The 19392-nt window shown below is 32.9% G+C and overlaps 1 protein-coding gene and 3 long non-coding RNA genes across 4 annotated transcripts; 1 reads left to right on the top strand and 3 right to left on the bottom strand.

The window, feature by feature from the left end:
* The first annotated feature begins 1027 nt into the window (after window positions 1-1027).
* On the top strand, window positions 1028-3198 carry LOC18613161 (hyoscyamine 6-beta-hydroxylase-like). Its single transcript, XM_018116071.2, has 4 exons — window positions 1028-1358; window positions 1826-2076; window positions 2173-2491; window positions 2873-3198. Exons 1-4 carry the CDS (start codon window positions 1158-1160, stop codon window positions 3122-3124), a joined length of 1023 nt encoding a protein of 340 aa, XP_017971560.2. The 5' UTR covers window positions 1028-1157; the 3' UTR covers window positions 3125-3198.
* A 2521-nt stretch (window positions 3199-5719) lies between these two features.
* Window positions 5720-7676, bottom strand: LOC148764747 (uncharacterized). The gene is made up of 3 exons (XR_016024595.1): window positions 7545-7676; window positions 6812-6895; window positions 5720-5943 (listed from the first exon to the last, which is right to left on the bottom strand). It is a non-coding gene; the product is annotated as an uncharacterized LOC148764747 (long non-coding RNA).
* Window positions 7677-9491: 1815 nt separating this feature from the next.
* Window positions 9492-11878, bottom strand: LOC148764746 (uncharacterized). Its single transcript, XR_016024596.1, has 3 exons — window positions 11466-11878; window positions 10736-10809; window positions 9492-9867 (listed from the first exon to the last, which is right to left on the bottom strand). It is a non-coding gene; the product is annotated as an uncharacterized LOC148764746 (long non-coding RNA).
* Window positions 11879-16543: 4665 nt separating this feature from the next.
* On the bottom strand, window positions 16544-18965 carry LOC148764745 (uncharacterized). Its single transcript, XR_016024168.1, has 3 exons — window positions 18553-18965; window positions 17823-17896; window positions 16544-16954 (listed from the first exon to the last, which is right to left on the bottom strand). It is a non-coding gene; the product is annotated as an uncharacterized LOC148764745 (long non-coding RNA).
* Between the last annotated feature and the right edge of the window lie 427 nt (window positions 18966-19392).

The following is a 19392-nucleotide window of genomic DNA, read 5'->3' as shown; positions in this document are numbered from 1 at the left end:
TGATTAATTATAATTAATCAATCATTAATTATAAAAGATTATTTATTCTAAAATAAAAATATAAAAATTTAATTAAATATAATAAAAAAGGTATTTATTTAAATTTTTATAAATAATTTAGAGATTTTTTTTGAGTATTATGCTATTAAATCATATAAATTCAAACTTTATTACTTAAGAAAATCTAACAATAATATGAGAAGAGAAAAAATCTGTGGCCAGCCACCCCCACCCCCACCAACCCTTTGTTTATTGAATCAAGGTGTGTTTGATTATTATTGATAAAGACACTTTGTTGTGCATGATGTGTTGGAGAATGTACTGGGAAAAAGCCCAAATATTTAAGGATCAAACTTAAACTAAACCACCCACAGTTTAAGCCGAGGAGTCATGGCTTTGACAAGTATATGTACATAAAGTCTCTTATTTAAATACTAAATTTTCTATATAGAGATCATTTTCACCTATTTTTTATCAACATTGACATTTTCTTCATTGTCACTATATCCATTGATATACTTTGATGCTACCTTGACGTCATTGTTAACGTCAACATTAAAAACCAAGTCTTGGGGGGATTTTAGAAAATATTTTTGAAAACATAATTGGACCCAATATTACAATTAACACAAGATAATACAAGCTTTCGGTGGCACTTAGCCTTTGCATCATTCTTCCATTAATTATACCTTAACCTAATTATTTCGTGGCTCTTTTTTTTTTCTTATTTCTAAAATTTGTTTTCACCTAAAATATGGATCAATCATGCTAGCTGAAAATCATCCGGCTGACGTGTTCAACTACCAAGTGTTAGTCATAATCATGCTTTATATATAATTATTATCCTAGGAGAAATGTGTTAGGATTGTCATCCAGCTATTGCAGAATCAGATTCCAACTTCCTTTTTTTGTTAAATTTTAAGCGAATTTGGAAGACTTTTGCAATAGAATAATGTTTTGAAAATTGCTACATATGCATCTTGGATCCTGTAGTTGTCTCTGACTCTGATGGATTGCTAGTAATTCAACTAAGAGCCTCTTTCTTATGCATCTCAGTACGCCATTATAAATATATCTCACTTTTGGATCTTCAGTTGCATCATTAACCAGATTAATAATTTCATAAAATAAATCCATGCTTCTTTAGAAGATTAGGCATGGACAAGCTTGTTTCAGACTGGTGCACTGATCAATCTTTGCCCGAGTCTTATATTTTCCCACCAGAAACAAGACCAGGCAAGCTCAGCATTCCTAGTGGTGATAGCATTCCAGTTGTTGACCTCGGGGAAGCATCAATTAATCGAAGCAATACAATTCAGAAAGTTCTGAAGGCTAGCCAAGACTTTGGATTTTTCCAGGTTGTTCATACTTTATTCTTAAAGAAAAAAATGTTATCAAATTGTTTTTGGTCTTCCATGCCTAACGAGCTAGCAGGGCTTGAATCTTTTTTCCACTAACTAGATTACTTTTGGCCTCACCCATCATGAACAACTTTAATCCAATTTTATTTTTGAAAATTTTCCGAACAATGTCATGGGTTGTTGATTTGATTTGTTTGGGTTTCCCTTTAGTTTTTTTCCTTACTAAATATAATAATTATTTATGTGTGTTTACAATTCCTTGGTTGTGATTCTTATTTGTTACTTAAATTTCATTTGGAAAAAAAAAAAAAGAAGAAGAAGTTGCTTCGTGTCTAGAAGGATTGAGGTCGAGGATATAATTTTTTCTATATCTGAACCTCTTGAATGGTTACATAATTGACAATATTTATGTTTGTCCTATGAAATGCCGAATCATAAACTTGATTATTCTTTCTTTAAAATAGGTTGTTAACCATGGAGTTTCTCAAAAAGTATTGAATGGCACCATGAGCGTTGTCAAGGAGTTCTTTGAGATGCCTACCGAGGACAAGACAAGCCTCTACTCCGAGGACCCAAAAAAAGTCTGCAGGCTGTACACAAGCAATGCAAACTACGGTTGCGAAAAGTTTCACTTCTGGCGTGACGTTTTGAAACACCCTTGTCATCCTTTAGAGGAATGCATTAAACTTTGGCCTGATAAGCCAACTAGTTACAGGTGGGGCCCGAGCAGTTCACAAACTACGACTTCACCATTTCTTTTTTCCTTTTCTTCATCATGTAATCTTACTCATCTCAGTAATGTTCTTTATAGAGAGGTTATCGCAACATTTTCAGTGGAAGCAAAGAAATTGGGTTTAAGAATCCTGGAGTTGCTTTCAGAGGGCTTAGGGCTTGAATCTGGGCATTTCGAGAAGGATCTAAGTGAAGCTCTGCTGTTAGTGGCTAATCATTACCCACCATGTCCGGATCCAAGTTTGACCTTGGGATTACCTAAACATTGTGATCCTAACCTCATAACTATTCTACTTCAAGGAGATGCCTGCGGACTTCAAGTCTTCAAGGATGGAGAATGGATTGGTATTGAGCCTTTGCCTAATGCATTTGTGGTTAACATAGGCCACCAGTTACGGGTATATTCTTCCTCTTTTTTGATTATGTTCACATGGTAAACTCCAAATAAAAGTTTTCCAAAGTCATCATATGATTAAATGAAGGCAGCATGAAGAGAATCCTTATATTTACTTTTGATACTCTGCATAGCATACTTTACATCTATGGTAAATATATATATATATATATATATATATATATATATATATATATATATATATATATATATATATATATATATATATATATAGATGATATAGATGAATAAAGTTGTTTCTTTTTCGGACTAGAAGGTAGGGTAAAGCAATTTGGTTTACATTGCTGCATGAAATTTGTTAAAATTAGAGTATTCAAACTTATGGATGTTTGTGTTGATTTATGCATACATATATATATATTAGATTGTCAGCAACAACAAATTGAAAAGTGCTGAACATCGCGTTGTGACCAACTCGGAGATGGCTCGAACTACTGTTGGCTTATTTATCAGTTCCTGTGATGATAGCATTATAGAACCCGCAAAATCCCTTACCAATGCAGGCGACCCTCCACTGTATCGAGCTTTTCAATACAAAGATTTTATAAGTAACTACGTCTCCATGATGGGGGACACTGAGTTAGCTCTACAGCCTTTTAAGTTGCAATTTCATTAAGGGCTGATTTGATGTTTATGGCATATATCAATTCCACCATATAATTACTTGTAAATTTAATTTTACTTTCCTAAGTACTGTTTTCCTTTATATCTATATATATGTTTACAAATGTCAATATCAACACTATATATGAAAGTACATTAAAAGTAGAGAAAATTGTGAGAAATAAGTTTTTTTATAAGTTTAATTCAAAAATATCTCTCATTATAATTTTAATTGTTTTTATCTAATTTTGGCATGACTTGAAAACAATGCCTTTTAAACAATTTCCTCCAAATTAAATGGTTCTTATTTTCTCTGTCCCGCCATGCAGACAAAAATTTTAGAATTAAATCTCGATTTTTCTCTCTTGCCAAATACTATCTATCTCACAATCCAGCTCTTTTTTGCCATCCCAAAGAGTAGAGATGATATCAAGATATGTGTTTTGGGTTCTTGGGTTTATTGGTTTATATTCATAGAACCCCAAAGTAGAGAGGTTGAAATTGATTAAGAGCTTGTTTGGCCTAACTTTTTTTAAACTTAAAAGCTATTATTAAGCTTTTATGAAAAATAATAATTTTTAGAATTAAGCTAAAGCTGTTTGGCAAACTGTTTAACAAAATAAATTATGTAAGCTCCAATTTCGGCTAAAATTATCATAAAGGGTATTCATGCCATCTTTAATCACCTAATAAGCTATAATGTAATGCTTCAAGTTTATGCATAATTTCAGATGTTAAAATCGAAGAAATCAATAAAAAAAAGGAATAACTTTCAAACTTGTATAATAGTAATAGTATTAGATTTTTGTTGATCTAACAAGCAATCAGACCATAATGCTTCAATTCCCAAAAAAGAAGAGAAAAGAGAAAACGATGTATTTAATATTAAAATCTTTTTTGGTGAAAAAGAGAGAAAATCTTTAAATAGTATTTGAATGCAGTTTTGAATTTTAAAGTTTTTTTCTCTTAATCTTTGTAAGAACAAAAAAATTCTAGATTTTGATATTCTGTTGTTGGGTTTTCTATTTTTTTTATTAGTTTTTGTAGAGAGAGGTAGAGAAGAGGGAAATCGTGATTTACGTTGAAGAATGGTAATTTGTAGAAAGAAAGAGAGGAGAGGGAGATTAATTGAGAGAGGGGTATTTCCTAAAAATTAATGTGTTTTTAAAAGAAGAGAAGAAAAAGCTCCTCCCTAGAGCTTTTTTTTAAACTTTTTCTTAAAAATTTTGTTATAAAAAAAGTAATTTTTTTAAGAGCTTCTCAAAAGATCATGTTTGGCCTAGCTTTTGCTTTTAAGAGGTAGATTAGCTGAAAAAAAGCTAAGCCAAACATGCACTAAATATATCTATAAATTAGCACACTGTATGGCTTTGGCAACTTAAACCTAGCTGTGAGTAAGCAATTCAATTAATTAATAGGCATTGTGCAATTGGTTTTTAGGCATTGCATCATTGGCTTTTAGGCATTGAGAGACGGGTTTTTAGGCATTACGTGATCACTTAGGTATTGTGAGACATGCTTTTAGGCATTGCGTGACTTAATCATTGCGTCTCTGGTTTTTAGGCATTGCGTAACTTAGGCTTTACGTGACTGATTTTTAGGCATTGCGTGACTTAGGTATTACATGATTAAAGCATTGTTTGGCTAGGTTGTAGACATTGCTTGATTGGTTTTTAGGCATTGTGAGACTGCCTTTTAAGCATTGCATAACTTAATCATTACGTGTCTTGTTTTTGGGCATTGTTTGACTGGTTTTTAGGCATTGTGTGACTGAGTTTTAGGTATTGCATGACACATTTTTGATAAATTGATTGTGACACTTATTTTTTGTTAAATTTCAGTGACGTGCCAAATGTGAAGCTTATGATTACATACGGTGGTCATTGGGTTGATGACACTTACAAAAGTGATGAGACATGAATGAGGGGTGTTGGGAGTGAGTTGTCATTTTTAGGCCTGATGATGCTAGTTGAAGATGTTGTTGGGGTAAACTCATAGAATCACAAAATCGAGCTACATGCATTGCTCAGTCATGCCGTTAGGGTTTCACGCCCAGTTATTAGGGATAATAAAGGTTTAGTAAGTATTCTGCGAAAAGGAATGACATACAAATGTTATGCTGTATGAACAAGTTGTCCAACATAGTAATCACCTAAATTAGATTTATACTGCTTCACACATACCAGACCATGCAGTCCTTAACTAACAGTAATGGCAATCTGTCACGACCCGGAACTCCCCATCGAGCCCGTGACAACCGCCGCGAAGCCTCGACAAACATTCTTCACCCCGAATGTCGATCGAAACCTCGCAAGGCTCTCGTATCAGCTTTCGCACTTCCCCGGTGAGCAATAGTTATCAAATAATCAAAATATGAAGGATTATAAATCATTTCCAAATCATAACATAACATTTTTTTTTGCTCACTGGGGCATTTTTGTCAATTTTATCGAAAACCTCGAAACTTGCTAAAAATGTAGTAGGTAAGCCGAAAATATATATTTAATGATAAAAAAAAATTAAGTATCTAAAACGTTCATTTGAAGTGAAAATTTGACCATTTGAATATGATAAAAATATTCAATAAAATAAACTATTTTCTTGTAAAATAATTTTCATAAAACTATCGGTACATAATTCTTATAGCGTAAAAGATAATTATATTCATATATACTATAAAGCAAATAACCAAAGCATAAAATTTCTTTTACAGTGACACGTGGGCCCATATCTATCCAAAATGCATTGGAAGCTGGAAACCTACAGCTTTTACCGATTCGAGTCCAAATGAAGGTCCTTGTTCAAGTCAGCTAACTACGAAATTCTCTGAGCCTGAAATGTGAGGAAATGAGGGTGGTGAGATTATAAAATCCTAGTGAGTAAACAGATACCATCTAAACTATCTAAAGTCGAGTAAATGGAGACAATTAAAAAAAATCATCATACTGTAATTTCATTACCATTCAACTCATTTCAACCAAATAAAATCAATCCATAAAAATCGAGTAATCAACTTGGCTTATGAATTTCTTAAAACTTTGGCTCGTGCCAAAACTCATACTCGGTGATACCTTGCGCAGGGCATCTAACCGAGTCCGCCAAGGATGTTAAAATTTTGTGTATACTTAAAATATATTTTTGTTTGAAAAAAATACAGCCGTTCCTTGGCGTTGGCTGAGTTCCCCTTCACGTGGTGGTTTGGAGTGAAGTGAACCCTAAGCTATACCCCAGGAGATACCCTACGCGCCTCTCCGTTCGAGGTAATAATATAATGGAGTTTACCGTGCCCCTCTAATAGGCTGGTCCACGGAACCCCCTCTGCAGTAAATAATTAATATATAATCCACCAATCAATAAAATTCATTCTAGCATGTCATGGCAATTTATCGCAACCTAGCCTCTCAAGGCTGAATACACAGTATAAATAATTATAACACCAAAATCAGTTTAGCCATTCATGCTCATTTATTGTCATAAGCCATTCAATTCAGAACCATAAATTTGCAACACAAACTAGCAGTCTCCAATTACTCTATTTTCAAAACCAATATTCGATTTTTTAGAAAATTTATAAAATCATTTTATAAAATCACAATTTCCCTTAAAACATAACAATTTACCATTTAAACCCATTTTTCATAAAATCACATAGTTGTATAAAACTACTCTAGATAATTAAGACGATAATAAGTTTACTCACAATGTCTAGAATGCAGACTTTCGAAGCACTCTGTCTACTGGTCCTCGGATGCAATTTCCTTGCCTTTATTAGAGGACTCACCACCTTGACACAATGCAAAATCGAGAATTTCACTAAGTTGGTACTAAATCAAAATTAAACTAATTTGGACTACCAATGCATGATATGGAATGCAAAAATGCACTGGTAACTATCTAAATCCGGTATTAGCCTAATTCGTCTTATCACCCGATTAAATTCCTAACGGGTTCGTTTAAACTTCAATTTAATTCTTTTCAGTTTCTATACCTCAATTGCACCCAAATTAACTTAATGTCCCTCACTGTGATGCAAATTATCAGTCCCAACAGTAAATTACGAAAATACCCCTAGTGGGTAAAAATTCGTATTTTTGCTCCGAAAATTCCCATTATTTTTCTAGGCTCATAATTCATTATTCCTTAACCAATTCTCCTAGAATAAAATCAAACTCATCCTCACTCACTACATGGTAAATTCAGCCATTAATAGTTGGGGGAGAAAATAAATTCTTTTCTTTTTGTTTTGTTTCTAAATATGCTAAACTAACTAAAAACACTAACATAAATTAAAATCAAATAAATCCAACAACTTTCTCTCTCCTAACCCATTTTTTCAGAATTGAATTCATCATGAAAACATGTAATTTAATCATGGAAAATAAAGAGAAATGCTTGGGAATAAGAAAACTCAAGCTTAATAGAAAAAATCTCACCTTTTTCACTTAATTTCCTTGAAAATTCACACTTTTTCTTTGATTTTCTCTCTCTAGGGTTTTGTTTTTGTTTTCTCTCTCTTCTTGCTGGTTTGGCCGGCCATGGGGTGGAAGATGGGCTGATTTTATGCCTTTTAAAAAGGAAAATAATAAATTAATAAAGGTATGACACATGGCATCATGTCATTGGCCCGTTTTTAAAATTTTAAAATTTTAATCCTTTTTATCTCCACCACACAATTATTCAATGGTCAAAATGAGGATAAATGAAGACCATGTGCTGGAAAATGTCCTGGTGGTGGAAAATTACAATTTTGCCCCTGGGGTGGTAAAATTACCATTTTACCCTTTTACTCCAAATTATACCGTAATTAAAATTTTTCACTTTTAAACCTCAAATCTTACTCCAATGAGTCAAATTATACTCCAATAATTTAAATGGGGCCAAAAAATTCTTTTCTAAAATTTTCATTTTGTCCCCAAGTGGCAAATGACCATTTTGCCCCTAGATAGCGAAAATTTCGGTTTGACTCCAAATTGATCCTCGAACTCCAAATCACCATATTAAACCATTCTGAGACTTTAAAATTCTTAATTTCATCATAAATTCTCTATTTGATCTAGTCGAGGTTTAAATCAACTTTATTGTACCTCTAGGTACAATACCGACTTTTGTAAATTTTTCGGAACTCTCCTAGCATGCAAACATGCTATCCATCACATGTATGTCATGATAAATATTTTTATAGAGTCGAGCTTGTCATCTTCTCCCCCACTTGGATCAACCATATGATCTTTCTTCTTGATTGACTTCGACATCTGGCTAAATATTAATATTTTAATAATATTTTATTAATAAAATATTATTTTATTCTAAAAATTTTATCTTGTCTCCTTGATACCCAAAATACCTTATTATGCCTCACTTGACTTCCAAATCGCCTTTTATCTCACAAATTTTCCTCTGATAAAATTATTATTATTTTATTATTATTTTCTCACTTGCGAAACATTTTATCCTAAACTACTCCTTTCATCTTTTATCACTTCTAAACATTTTAATTGACCTCAATAAGCATTCGATCAATTTTATTTATCACCATATCAAAGTATGGGGTATTTCACAATCACCATTAATGTATGCACATGAGTTTGAGTAGCCCGGTACACACACGAGGTATTTGGAAATGTTGTCTGCACAAATTCGATCAACATGTGCATCGAATCAAATACTTCGTTCTTGCCAACAAATGCAACCGTTGCCCAATACTACAGCGGGTCCATTACCATTCTTAAATGACACTGCGACGAGCATGAGTGATGATGATGCATTTGATCATATGCATGATGGTTGTGTAGAGGATGACATTGCTGAATGGAATGATGATGATTATGTTGGCGGGCATAATGATTGTTTAAAGGATGACATGGGTGATGACAATGATATTCGGATTGTAAGCATGTGAATGGTGGTATAGAACATGCCACAACTGTTGTCTTAGTAGATGTTCAGTGTGATGACCCTATTTACAACAACCCCATTATTGGTGACAAAAGGATTCTTTCACCCAATGACAGTGATCAAGAAAGGGTAAATGCAAGTATATCTCATCAATGGCTTATTCTGGGTGCAGATATGATCTCTTTTGAAACAGTTGCCATCGAGGAGTCCAAATCAACCGATGACCACTTATATTGAGGAAAAGTGTCACGACCCGGAACTCCCCATCGGGCCCGTGACAACCGCCGCGAGGCCTCGACAGACATTCTTCACCCCGAATGCCGATTAAAACCTCGCAAGGCTTAGCATCAACTTCCGCATCTCCCCGGTGAGCAACAGTTATTAAATCTCGTATTTCAAGAAAAATCATAAGTCATTTTCAAATAAGAACAATAAAATATTATTTTCTGGCTCACAGGGGTATTTTCGTAATTTTTCGTCAAAAATCTCAAAACTTGCTAAAAATGTAGTAGGTAAGCAGAAAATATATATTTAATGATTTAAAAACAATTAAGTATCTAAAACGTTCATTTGAAAGCAAATTGTTGACAACTAGTACTATTCAAAAATAATAAATAAGATATTCTATTTTCTCATAAAATAAATTTTTATAGAAATATTCGTAAATAATTTTTCGCACATGAAAGTAAAATAAAAATTATATGAATAGAAATACAAATAACCAAAATATAAGTTTTGATCTGCACTGACACGTGGGCTCCAATTGACCAAGAGGATGTAAGACTGTGAACTCTTACTTTTTATAATGCAGTTCCGAGCTTAGTTCTCGTCCTACTCGACTATCTACAAACTGTCCTGAGCCTGAAAAATATATAGGAAGAAGGGGTGAGATTTTATAATCCCAGTGAGTAAACAGATACCATCTAAAGTATCTAAAGCCGAGTAAATGGAGACAATTAAATAAGTCATCATACTGTAATTTCATTACCTTTCAGTTCATTTCAACCAAATAAAATTAATCCATATAAATCGAGTAATCAACTTGGCTTATGAATTTCTTAAAACTTTGGCTCGTGCCAAAACTCATACTCAGTGATACCTTGCGCAGGGCATCCAACCGAGTCCGCCAAGGCTGTTAAAATTTCATATACACTTAAAATATATTTTTAGTTTGAGAAAAATACAGCCGTTCCTTGGCGTTGGCTGAGTTCCCCTTCACGTGGTGGTTTAGCGTGAAGTGAACCCTAAGCTTTACCCCAGGAGATACCCTACGCGCCTCTCCGTTCGAGGTAATAATATAATGGAGTTTACCGTGCCCCTCTAATAGGCTGGTCCACGGAACCCCCTCTGCAGTAAATAATTAATATATAATCCACCAATCAATAAAATTCATTCTAGCATGACATGGCAATTTATCGCAACCTAGCCTCTCAAGGCTGAATACACAGTATAAATAATTATAACACCAAAATCAGTTTAGCCATTCATGCTCATTTATTGTCATAAGCCATTCAATTTAAAACCATAAATTTGCAACACAAACTAGCAATCTCCAATTACTCTATTTCCAAAACCAATATTTGATTTTCTAGAAAATTTATAAAATCATTTTATAAAATCACAATTTCTCTTAAAACATAGTAATTTACCATTTAAACCCATTTTTCATAAAATCACACAGTTGTATAAAACTACTCTAGATAATTAAGACGATAATAAGTTTACTCACAGTATTAGGAGTAGAAATACTCCTATTATCCGCCCTCGGGTGCAGTCTCTTACCCGAAACAATTGAGTCACCACCTATCCATAATCCATGACACAAAATTCAATAAATTGTGTCAATTTCTCATAAATTATTTCAGGCTCTTACCCATGCGTATGCACTAGATAGGATTTGAAATGTCTAGACAATCGCTTAATTGCGATGTCCGACCTAACTCGCCTATACACGGTGTAAATTCCTAAAATCCCCAATTCGACTCCAATTCCATCCATTTCAATTTCAATTATCCAATTATATCCACAATACCTCAATGACTGTGAATTTGGTCCAATTTATCAGTCCGAACTATAAATTACGCTTCTACCCCTAGTGGGTAAAAATTTCAATTTATTGCATCGAAAATTCCCATTTAATTTCCAACCTCATAATTCATCATTTTTCCACCCAATTCTCTTAAAATAAAGTCAACCTCATCCTCACATACCATTGGCTAGATTCGGCCTAGGGAAATTCATGGAGAAGATAAATATTTTTCTTGTTGTTTTGTTTCTAAATATGCTAAACTAACTAAAAACACTAACATAAATTAAAATCAAATAAATCCAACAACTTTCTCTCTCCTAACCCATTTTTTCAGAATTGAATTCATCATGAAAACATGTAATTTAATCATGGAAAATAAAGAGAAATGCTTGGGAATAAGAAAACTCAAGCTTAATAGAAAAAATCTCACCTTTTTCACTTAATTTCCTTGAAAATTCACACTTTTTCTTTGATTTTCTCTCTCTAGGGTTTTGTTTTCTCCTTTCTCTCTCTTGTTTCTTGCTTGGCCGAATGTTGAAGAAGAAGAATGGGTGGGCTGATTTTTTTATGCCTTTTTTATTGTTTAATGAAATAATATTATTTTATTCATATTTTAAATATTTTATTAATTCATTTGTTTTTTCTAGCCATCCATTTGTCCTAATTTTTCCACCATGCATTCCCTTTGACTTATCCAAGCCTTAAGTGAAATTTCCAGATTTTTCCAAAGTTTTGGTGGAGCAAATTCTTCAAAATTACACTTTTGCCCCCGAACTTTTCAAAAATTACATTTTTGCCCCAAAAATTGAAAATTTGCCATAATGCATAATTTGCACTCCTCATACTCATTTCACACTCCAAATAATTAAATTTGATCAAAATCCTTTCAAAAAATTAAATTTTCGATTTCGAATGGTAAAATTACCATTTTACCCTTTTACTCCAAATTATACCGAAATTAAAATTTTTCACTTCTAAACCTCAAATCTTACTCCAATAAGTCAAATGGGGCCAAAAATCTTTTCTAAAAATTTCCATTTTGTCCTTAGCTGGCAAATGACCATTTTGCCCCTAGATAGCGAAAAGTTCGGTTTGTCTTCAAATTGATCATCGAACTTCAAATTACCATAATAAACCATTATGTGAGTTTAAAATTCTTAATTTCATCATAAGTTCTCTATTTGATCTAGTTCGAGGTTTAAATCAACTTTGTTGTACCTCTAGGTACAACACCGACTTTTGTAAATTTTTTTTTTTTTTTTTTTGGGACTCTCTTAGCATGCAAACATGCTATCCATCACATGTATGTCATGACAAATATTTTTATAGAGTCGGGCTTGTCATCTTCTCCCCCACTTGGATCAACCATATGATCCTTCTTCATGACTGATTTCGACATCCAACTAAATATTAATATTTTAAAAAAAAATTTTATCTTGTTTCCTTGGTACGTGAAATACCTTATTATGCCTCACTTGACTTCCGAATCGCCTTTTATCTCACAAATTCTCCTCTGATAAAATTATTATTATTTTATTGTTATTTTCTCACTTGCGAAATATTTTATCCTAAACTACTCATTTCGTCTTTTATCACTTTTAAACATTTTAATTGACCTCAATTTGCATTCGATCAACTTTATTTATCACTATATCAAAGTATGGGGTATTTCAATCTCCCCCACTTAAATAGAATTCGTCCTCGAATTCCCGTCGATGTTGCATTATCAATCTCCTTCTATTATCCTACTCCTTGTTTCTTCTATAGGGACATTCAATTTATTCACCTCATTCACCTTCAGTTCAATTAAATGCTTTATTTATGGCACTTATCATCCTTTGGAACTGGATCAGTAATACTTTTCATAACCATGATCTCTTATATCGAGACACTAAGCATGCCTTTATCACCATTATTAAATTTGAACCATAACTTCACCTCAATTATACTGATTTCGATCACATATCATACTTACTTATGTATACCTAATCATCATTTTATTAATTCGCTCCGTACCAAATTTCTCAACCTTGATTCATCCATCTTATACTGGTGCATACCCTTCCTTTATTAGAGTTCCATTAAGAACTTAAACAATTCAAGGTTTACCTTCAAAGTCACTCATAACTTTCATCGTTCATTGCATGTCCGTTAACACTTTAGCTCACTGACTTCTCTAGACACTATTTCAAAATCTCTCAATTACTGAGAACCATTCTTCACTTTAGTTAGTAAAATTATCAATTTCATATATACATATATACATGCATTTTCAAATGTCAACATCTCTCTTTATATATAGGAATCCATGTGTTCACATGCCTTGGACTACATTCCCCCTTTATTCATCCGTATCCCAATCCTAGTTTCATTATAATAATTCTTATAGTGCATGTCAACCTTCTTATTATACTTGTGTATAACTTCATATCATTCATATCATTTCCAACCATATGTTTGAATTTCCTTATACTATATATCATTCATCACAATGTCATCTCCATTGAATTATAATCTATTATGCGTTTATGCTTTATAATCCTATTGATGCCTCAAAGATTTATCTCAACTTGATCATTGCATCTCATGCAATACCACAATTCCTAAGAGTCATCCTTTTGTCCATAATCATCTTTCATGCCTCTATATTACCTTGTATCTTTCTTGCATTACGATATTGATTTGTCACTTAAGACTCGAACCCATTTGAATCATGTATGCCTCAAGCATTTTCGAATTCCAATTTCCATAATATATTAGGAAAGTTTCATTATCTGACTTCATTGTCAGGGTCAACTTCTATTATCCTTTGTTCCACTCCTTCATATGAACATAACATCATTCTTCCTTAACCAATCTATAAATTGTACTTGAAATTATAAAACTTAAAACTAGATTCTCCTCAAGTATTTTTCAATATTAATACTAATATCACTCTCAGTTTACAGCTTCCTTTTTATAATCACATAACTTAGTGCTTGCTTTAACGAGATCCAGAGCAAAGCTTCTCTTGAGTATTTCCTTGGGAATATCTATCTTAAACTTATGTATCACAGCATGTGATCCCTTAACTTGTGATTTAGCCGTTAGGCTTCTCAGCAAGTTTTAAAAATTTTACGTTTCATACTTGTTGTGTATGATTATAATCTCTTCTCAAAGATGTTTATGTATTCCTAAAACACTTAATCTTAAAGATATATAAATACGTACTCATCCATTCAATCCTTAACTCGTCTTCATAGGTTTCCAGGGTGCCATACAATTAGCCTCATGTTGTTACTAACCCTTGTCATTTTACTGTATCAAAACAGATATTACAAATTCTCGTAATGATATTCTATATAAACTGATTTTCTATACCAGTCTCGTAATTCTTCCTTCACACTTTCATTATTTGGTATCTCATCTCAATATAGTCATTTCAAGAATCTTTCAATTTTTTTTTTTTAATTATATGCCCATATACAACGCAATAAAGAAGTTTTTCAATTCATTTGGGTGAACATTCTCCAGAATATTTAAGACTCTCAGATAACAAAACACAATGACCAACAACCAAAATTCAATTTGTAAGCTCATTATCGTGTCACTCCCATCTTACTCATGCATCATAGGCGTGAGGTATTCGGAGCAGTGTAACGTTGAACAGTCAATGCTGAAGTACTGTAGCTATTAGAAATTTTTCCATCAAAGCTATTTGTCTGCATTCAAAGTCACCACATCAATCATTCTCAACCAGTGGATTCCCTTTTAGATATATATCATGAGTTCCATAAGTATAGATACCTTCTATTTTCTTGTCATACACACTAAGCCAAGTTAATACTTTCATCTCATGTCATCTTTTGACTTTTATCAACGTTCATAAAATTCCACCTCATAACATCCTTTCCATACAATGTAATAAATTCATGATACATATACCACTCCACACATAAGTTGCTTACTATCTACAACTTTCCTCAAATTTATTGTCATCCCTATCCAATTATCTTCTTTGTCTTATACTCCAATAATCTTATTGACTTTCGGTATAATTAACTACGAAAATAGCCCAGCTTCCTCCTCACTTTATTCTCGCAATCCTTACTGAATTAAAATTTTATATTCCCCATATTCCATAATTTAACTTCATTTGGTTATATTTGTGCCCAACTATTACCTCATAATATCATAACATCACTGAATAATCCCCTTCATGCTTAAATTACAATCATTAATGTAATCACATTATCCATTCCGAATGTCATTTATAACCTTATTGCTTCCTTCTATAACCTTCCTCAATAATTATATTACCAATTTATCTCTATCATACTAAAGATTCCCATATACTTTCAGTTACTGAAACAACCATTTTATAATACATTCTAGTCCTATATTTTAAAAGCCAAACTATTTTTACTTCTTTATATAGATAATTATTATCTCTTTTACACAACATCTACTTAGAGTTAAGGTAGTGTAAAATCATATGAAAATATTACATGTCCTTGGGATCATCATCTTAATCTGATCTTATCGGAAGATTCTACTTCGAGTCCTCCTAAAGATTCTCTTCCAGGTTTTCCTCCTCATAAGATTTCTTTCTTTGTTTTTCAATCCAAGCTTGTTGTCTTCTCCTAATTTACTTGGCACTCACCGGTGCAGCATTCCTTCCACATCCAGGAGGAAAATGGCGTACAACGTTTACCCCCTTCTTAAGACGAATATCTCCCCTTGCAATTGCCTTCCTCGTATGTTCTCTATGGTACTCCTCGGATTGTTTCAAAAGGAAATCTATTTCAGTTTTAGATTATTGGAGCTACTCTCACTTTCAAAATTCTGGCTACTCTCAAAGCTTTCCTTATTATGAACCCATTCTGCTAAGTTCTTAGGAATTCTATTATCAGGAATTCGGGATGGACCACCTTCCGAATCACCTGTATCAAGGTGCCATTTGCTTCTAGCCGTAGAATCTAAAGATCTCTCGCTATCACTATGAGAGGTATCGAGACTACCACCACTTCTAGACATGGTGTGTATGTCACCAGTGCACCTCAAAACCTATATGTAATCAAATAGTAATTGCTTAATTATTTATGCATCTCAAGAGTAGGTAGATTTCTATCTGAAGATGCATAAATACTATTCAATCTAACCTAACTTAACTTATCTTAACTTATCTTAACTTAACTAGACTTGGGGCCACGCAGTGTCAGTGTAGATTCTTTAAAATAACTTTAAAACCAAAGACTTTAAAATCCAAAGCTTTAAAATCAAAATATCTGATCTCTAAACCATGCTCTGATACCAATAAAATTGTCACGACCCGGAACTCCCCATCGGGCCCGTGACAACCGCCGCGAGGCCTCGACAGACATTCTTCACCCCGAATGCCGATTAAAACCTCGCAAGGCTTAGCATCAACTTCCGCATCTCCCCGGTGAGCAACAGTTATTAAATCTCGTATTTCAAGAAAAATCATAAGTCATTTTCAAATAAGAACAATAAAATATTATTTTCTGGCTCACAGGGGTATTTTCGTAATTTTTCGTCAAAAATCTCAAAACTTGCTAAAAATGTAGTAGGTAAGCAGAAAATATATATTTAATGATTTAAAAACAATTAAGTATCTAAAACGTTCATTTGAAAGCAAATTGTTGACAACTAGTACTATTCAAAAATAATAAATAAGATATTCTATTTTCTCATAAAATAAATTTTTATAGAAATATTCGTAAATAATTTTTCGCACATGAAAGTAAAATAAAAATTATATGAATAGAAATACAAATAACCAAAATATAAGTTTTGATCTGCACTGACACGTGGGCTCCAATTGACCAAGAGGATGTAAGACTGTGAACTCTTACTTTTTATAATGCAGTTCCGAGCTTAGTTCTCGTCCTACTCGACTATCTACAAACTGTCCTGAGCCTGAAAAATATATAGGAAGAAGGGGTGAGATTTTATAATCCCAGTGAGTAAACAGATACCATCTAAAGTATCTAAAGCCGAGTAAATGGAGACAATTAAATAAGTCATCATACTGTAATTTCATTACCTTTCAGTTCATTTCAACCAAATAAAATTAATCCATATAAATCGAGTAATCAACTTGGCTTATGAATTTCTTAAAACTTTGGCTCGTGCCAAAACTCATACTCAGTGATACCTTGCGCAGGGCATCCAACCGAGTCCGCCAAGGCTGTTAAAATTTCATATACACTTAAAATATATTTTTAGTTTGAGAAAAATACAGCCGTTCCTTGGCGTTGGCTGAGTTCCCCTTCACGTGGTGGTTTAGCGTGAAGTGAACCCTAAGCTTTACCCCAGGAGATACCCTACGCGCCTCTCCGTTCGAGGTAATAATATAATGGAGTTTACCGTGCCCCTCTAATAGGCTGGTCCACGGAACCCCCTCTGCAGTAAATAATTAATATATAATCCACCAATCAATAAAATTCATTCTAGCATGACATGGCAATTTATCGCAACCTAGCCTCTCAAGGCTGAATACACAGTATAAATAATTATAACACCAAAATCAGTTTAGCCATTCATGCTCATTTATTGTCATAAGCCATTCAATTTAAAACCATAAATTTGCAACACAAACTAGCAATCTCCAATTACTCTATTTCCAAAACCAATATTTGATTTTCTAGAAAATTTATAAAATCATTTTATAAAATCACAATTTCTCTTAAAACATAGTAATTTACCATTTAAACCCATTTTTCATAAAATCACACAGTTGTATAAAACTACTCTAGATAATTAAGACGATAATAAGTTTACTCACAGTATTAGGAGTAGAAATACTCCTATTATCCGCCCTCGGGTGCAGTCTCTTACCCGAAACAATTGAGTCACCACCTATCCATAATCCATGACACAAAATTCAATAAATTGTGTCAATTTCTCATAAATTATTTCAGGCTCTTACCCATGCGTATGCACTAGATAGGATTTGAAATGTCTAGACAATCGCTTAATTGCGATGTCCGACCTAACTCGCCTATACACGGTGTAAATTCCTAAAATCCCCAATTCGACTCCAATTCCATCCATTTCAATTTCAATTATCCAATTATATCCACAATAACTCAATGACTGTGAATTTGGTCCAATTTATCAGTCCGAACTATAAATTACGCTTCTACCCCTAGTGGGTAAAAATTTCAATTTATTGCATCGAAAATTCCCATTTAATTTCCAACCTCATAATTCATCATTTTTCCACCCAATTCTCTTAAAATAAAGTCAACCTCATCCTCACATACCATTGGCTAGATTCGGCCTAGGGAAATTCATGGAGAAGATAAATATTTTTCTTGTTGTTTTGTTTCTAAATATGCTAAACTAACTAAAAACACTAACATAAATTAAAATCAAATAAATCCAACAACTTTCTCTCTCCTAACCCATTTTTTCAGAATTGAATTCATCATGAAAACATGTAATTTAATCATGGAAAATAAAGAGAAATGCTTGGGAATAAGAAAACTCAAGCTTAATAGAAAAAATCTCACCTTTTTCACTTAATTTCCTTGAAAATTCACACTTTTTCTTTGATTTTCTCTCTCTAGGGTTTTGTTTTCTCCTTTCTCTCTCTTGTTTCTTGCTTGGCCGAATGTTGAAGAAGAAGAATGGGTGGGCTGATTTTTTTATGCCTTTTTTATTGTTTAATGAAATAATATTATTTTATTCATATTTTAAATATTTTATTAATTCATTTGTTTTTTCTAGCCATCCATTTGTCCTAATTTTTCCACCATGCATTCCCTTTGACTTATCCAAGCCTTAAGTGAAATTTCCAGATTTTTCCAAAGTTTTGGTGGAGCAAATTCTTCAAAATTACACTTTTGCCCCCGAACTTTTCAAAAATTACATTTTTGCCCCAAAAATTGAAAATTTGCCATAATGCATAATTTGCACTCCTCATACTCATTTCACACTCCAAATAATTAAATTTGATCAAAATCCTTTCAAAAAATTAAATTTTCGATTTCGAATGGTAAAATTACCATTTTACCCTTTTACTCCAAATTATACCGAAATTAAAATTTTTCACTTCTAAACCTCAAATCTTACTCCAATAAGTCAAATGGGGCCAAAAATCTTTTCTAAAAATTTCCATTTTGTCCTTAGCTGGCAAATGACCATTTTGCCCCTAGATAGCGAAAAGTTCGGTTTGTCTTCAAATTGATCATCGAACTTCAAATTACCATAATAAACCATTATGTGAGTTTAAAATTCTTAATTTCATCATAAGTTCTCTATTTGATCTAGTTCGAGGTTTAAATCAACTTTGTTGTACCTCTAGGTACAACACCGACTTTTGTAAATTTTTTTTTTTTTTTTTTTGGGAC

This window comes from Theobroma cacao, chromosome 1, assembly GCF_053813885.1.
Source record: "Theobroma cacao isolate CCN51 chromosome 1, ASM5381388v1, whole genome shotgun sequence".
Lineage (NCBI taxonomy): Eukaryota > Viridiplantae > Streptophyta > Magnoliopsida > Malvales > Malvaceae > Theobroma > Theobroma cacao.
This window is presented reverse-complemented; position numbering and strand designations above follow the sequence as displayed.

What these genes read in the sequence shown, in the direction of transcription:
- LOC18613161 (XM_018116071.2), top strand. Translation starts at nt 1,158, where the DNA reads ATGGACAAGCTTGTTTCAGACTGGTGCACTGATCAATCTTTGCCCGAG. An exon ending in AAGACTTTGGATTTTTCCAG is followed by an intron (nt 1,359 to 1,825) that starts GTTGTTCATACT and finishes TCTTTAAAATAG; the next exon opens with GTTGTTAACCATGGAGTTTC. An exon ending in ACATAGGCCACCAGTTACGG is followed by an intron (nt 2,492 to 2,872) that starts GTATATTCTTCC and finishes TATATATATTAG; the next exon opens with ATTGTCAGCAACAACAAATT.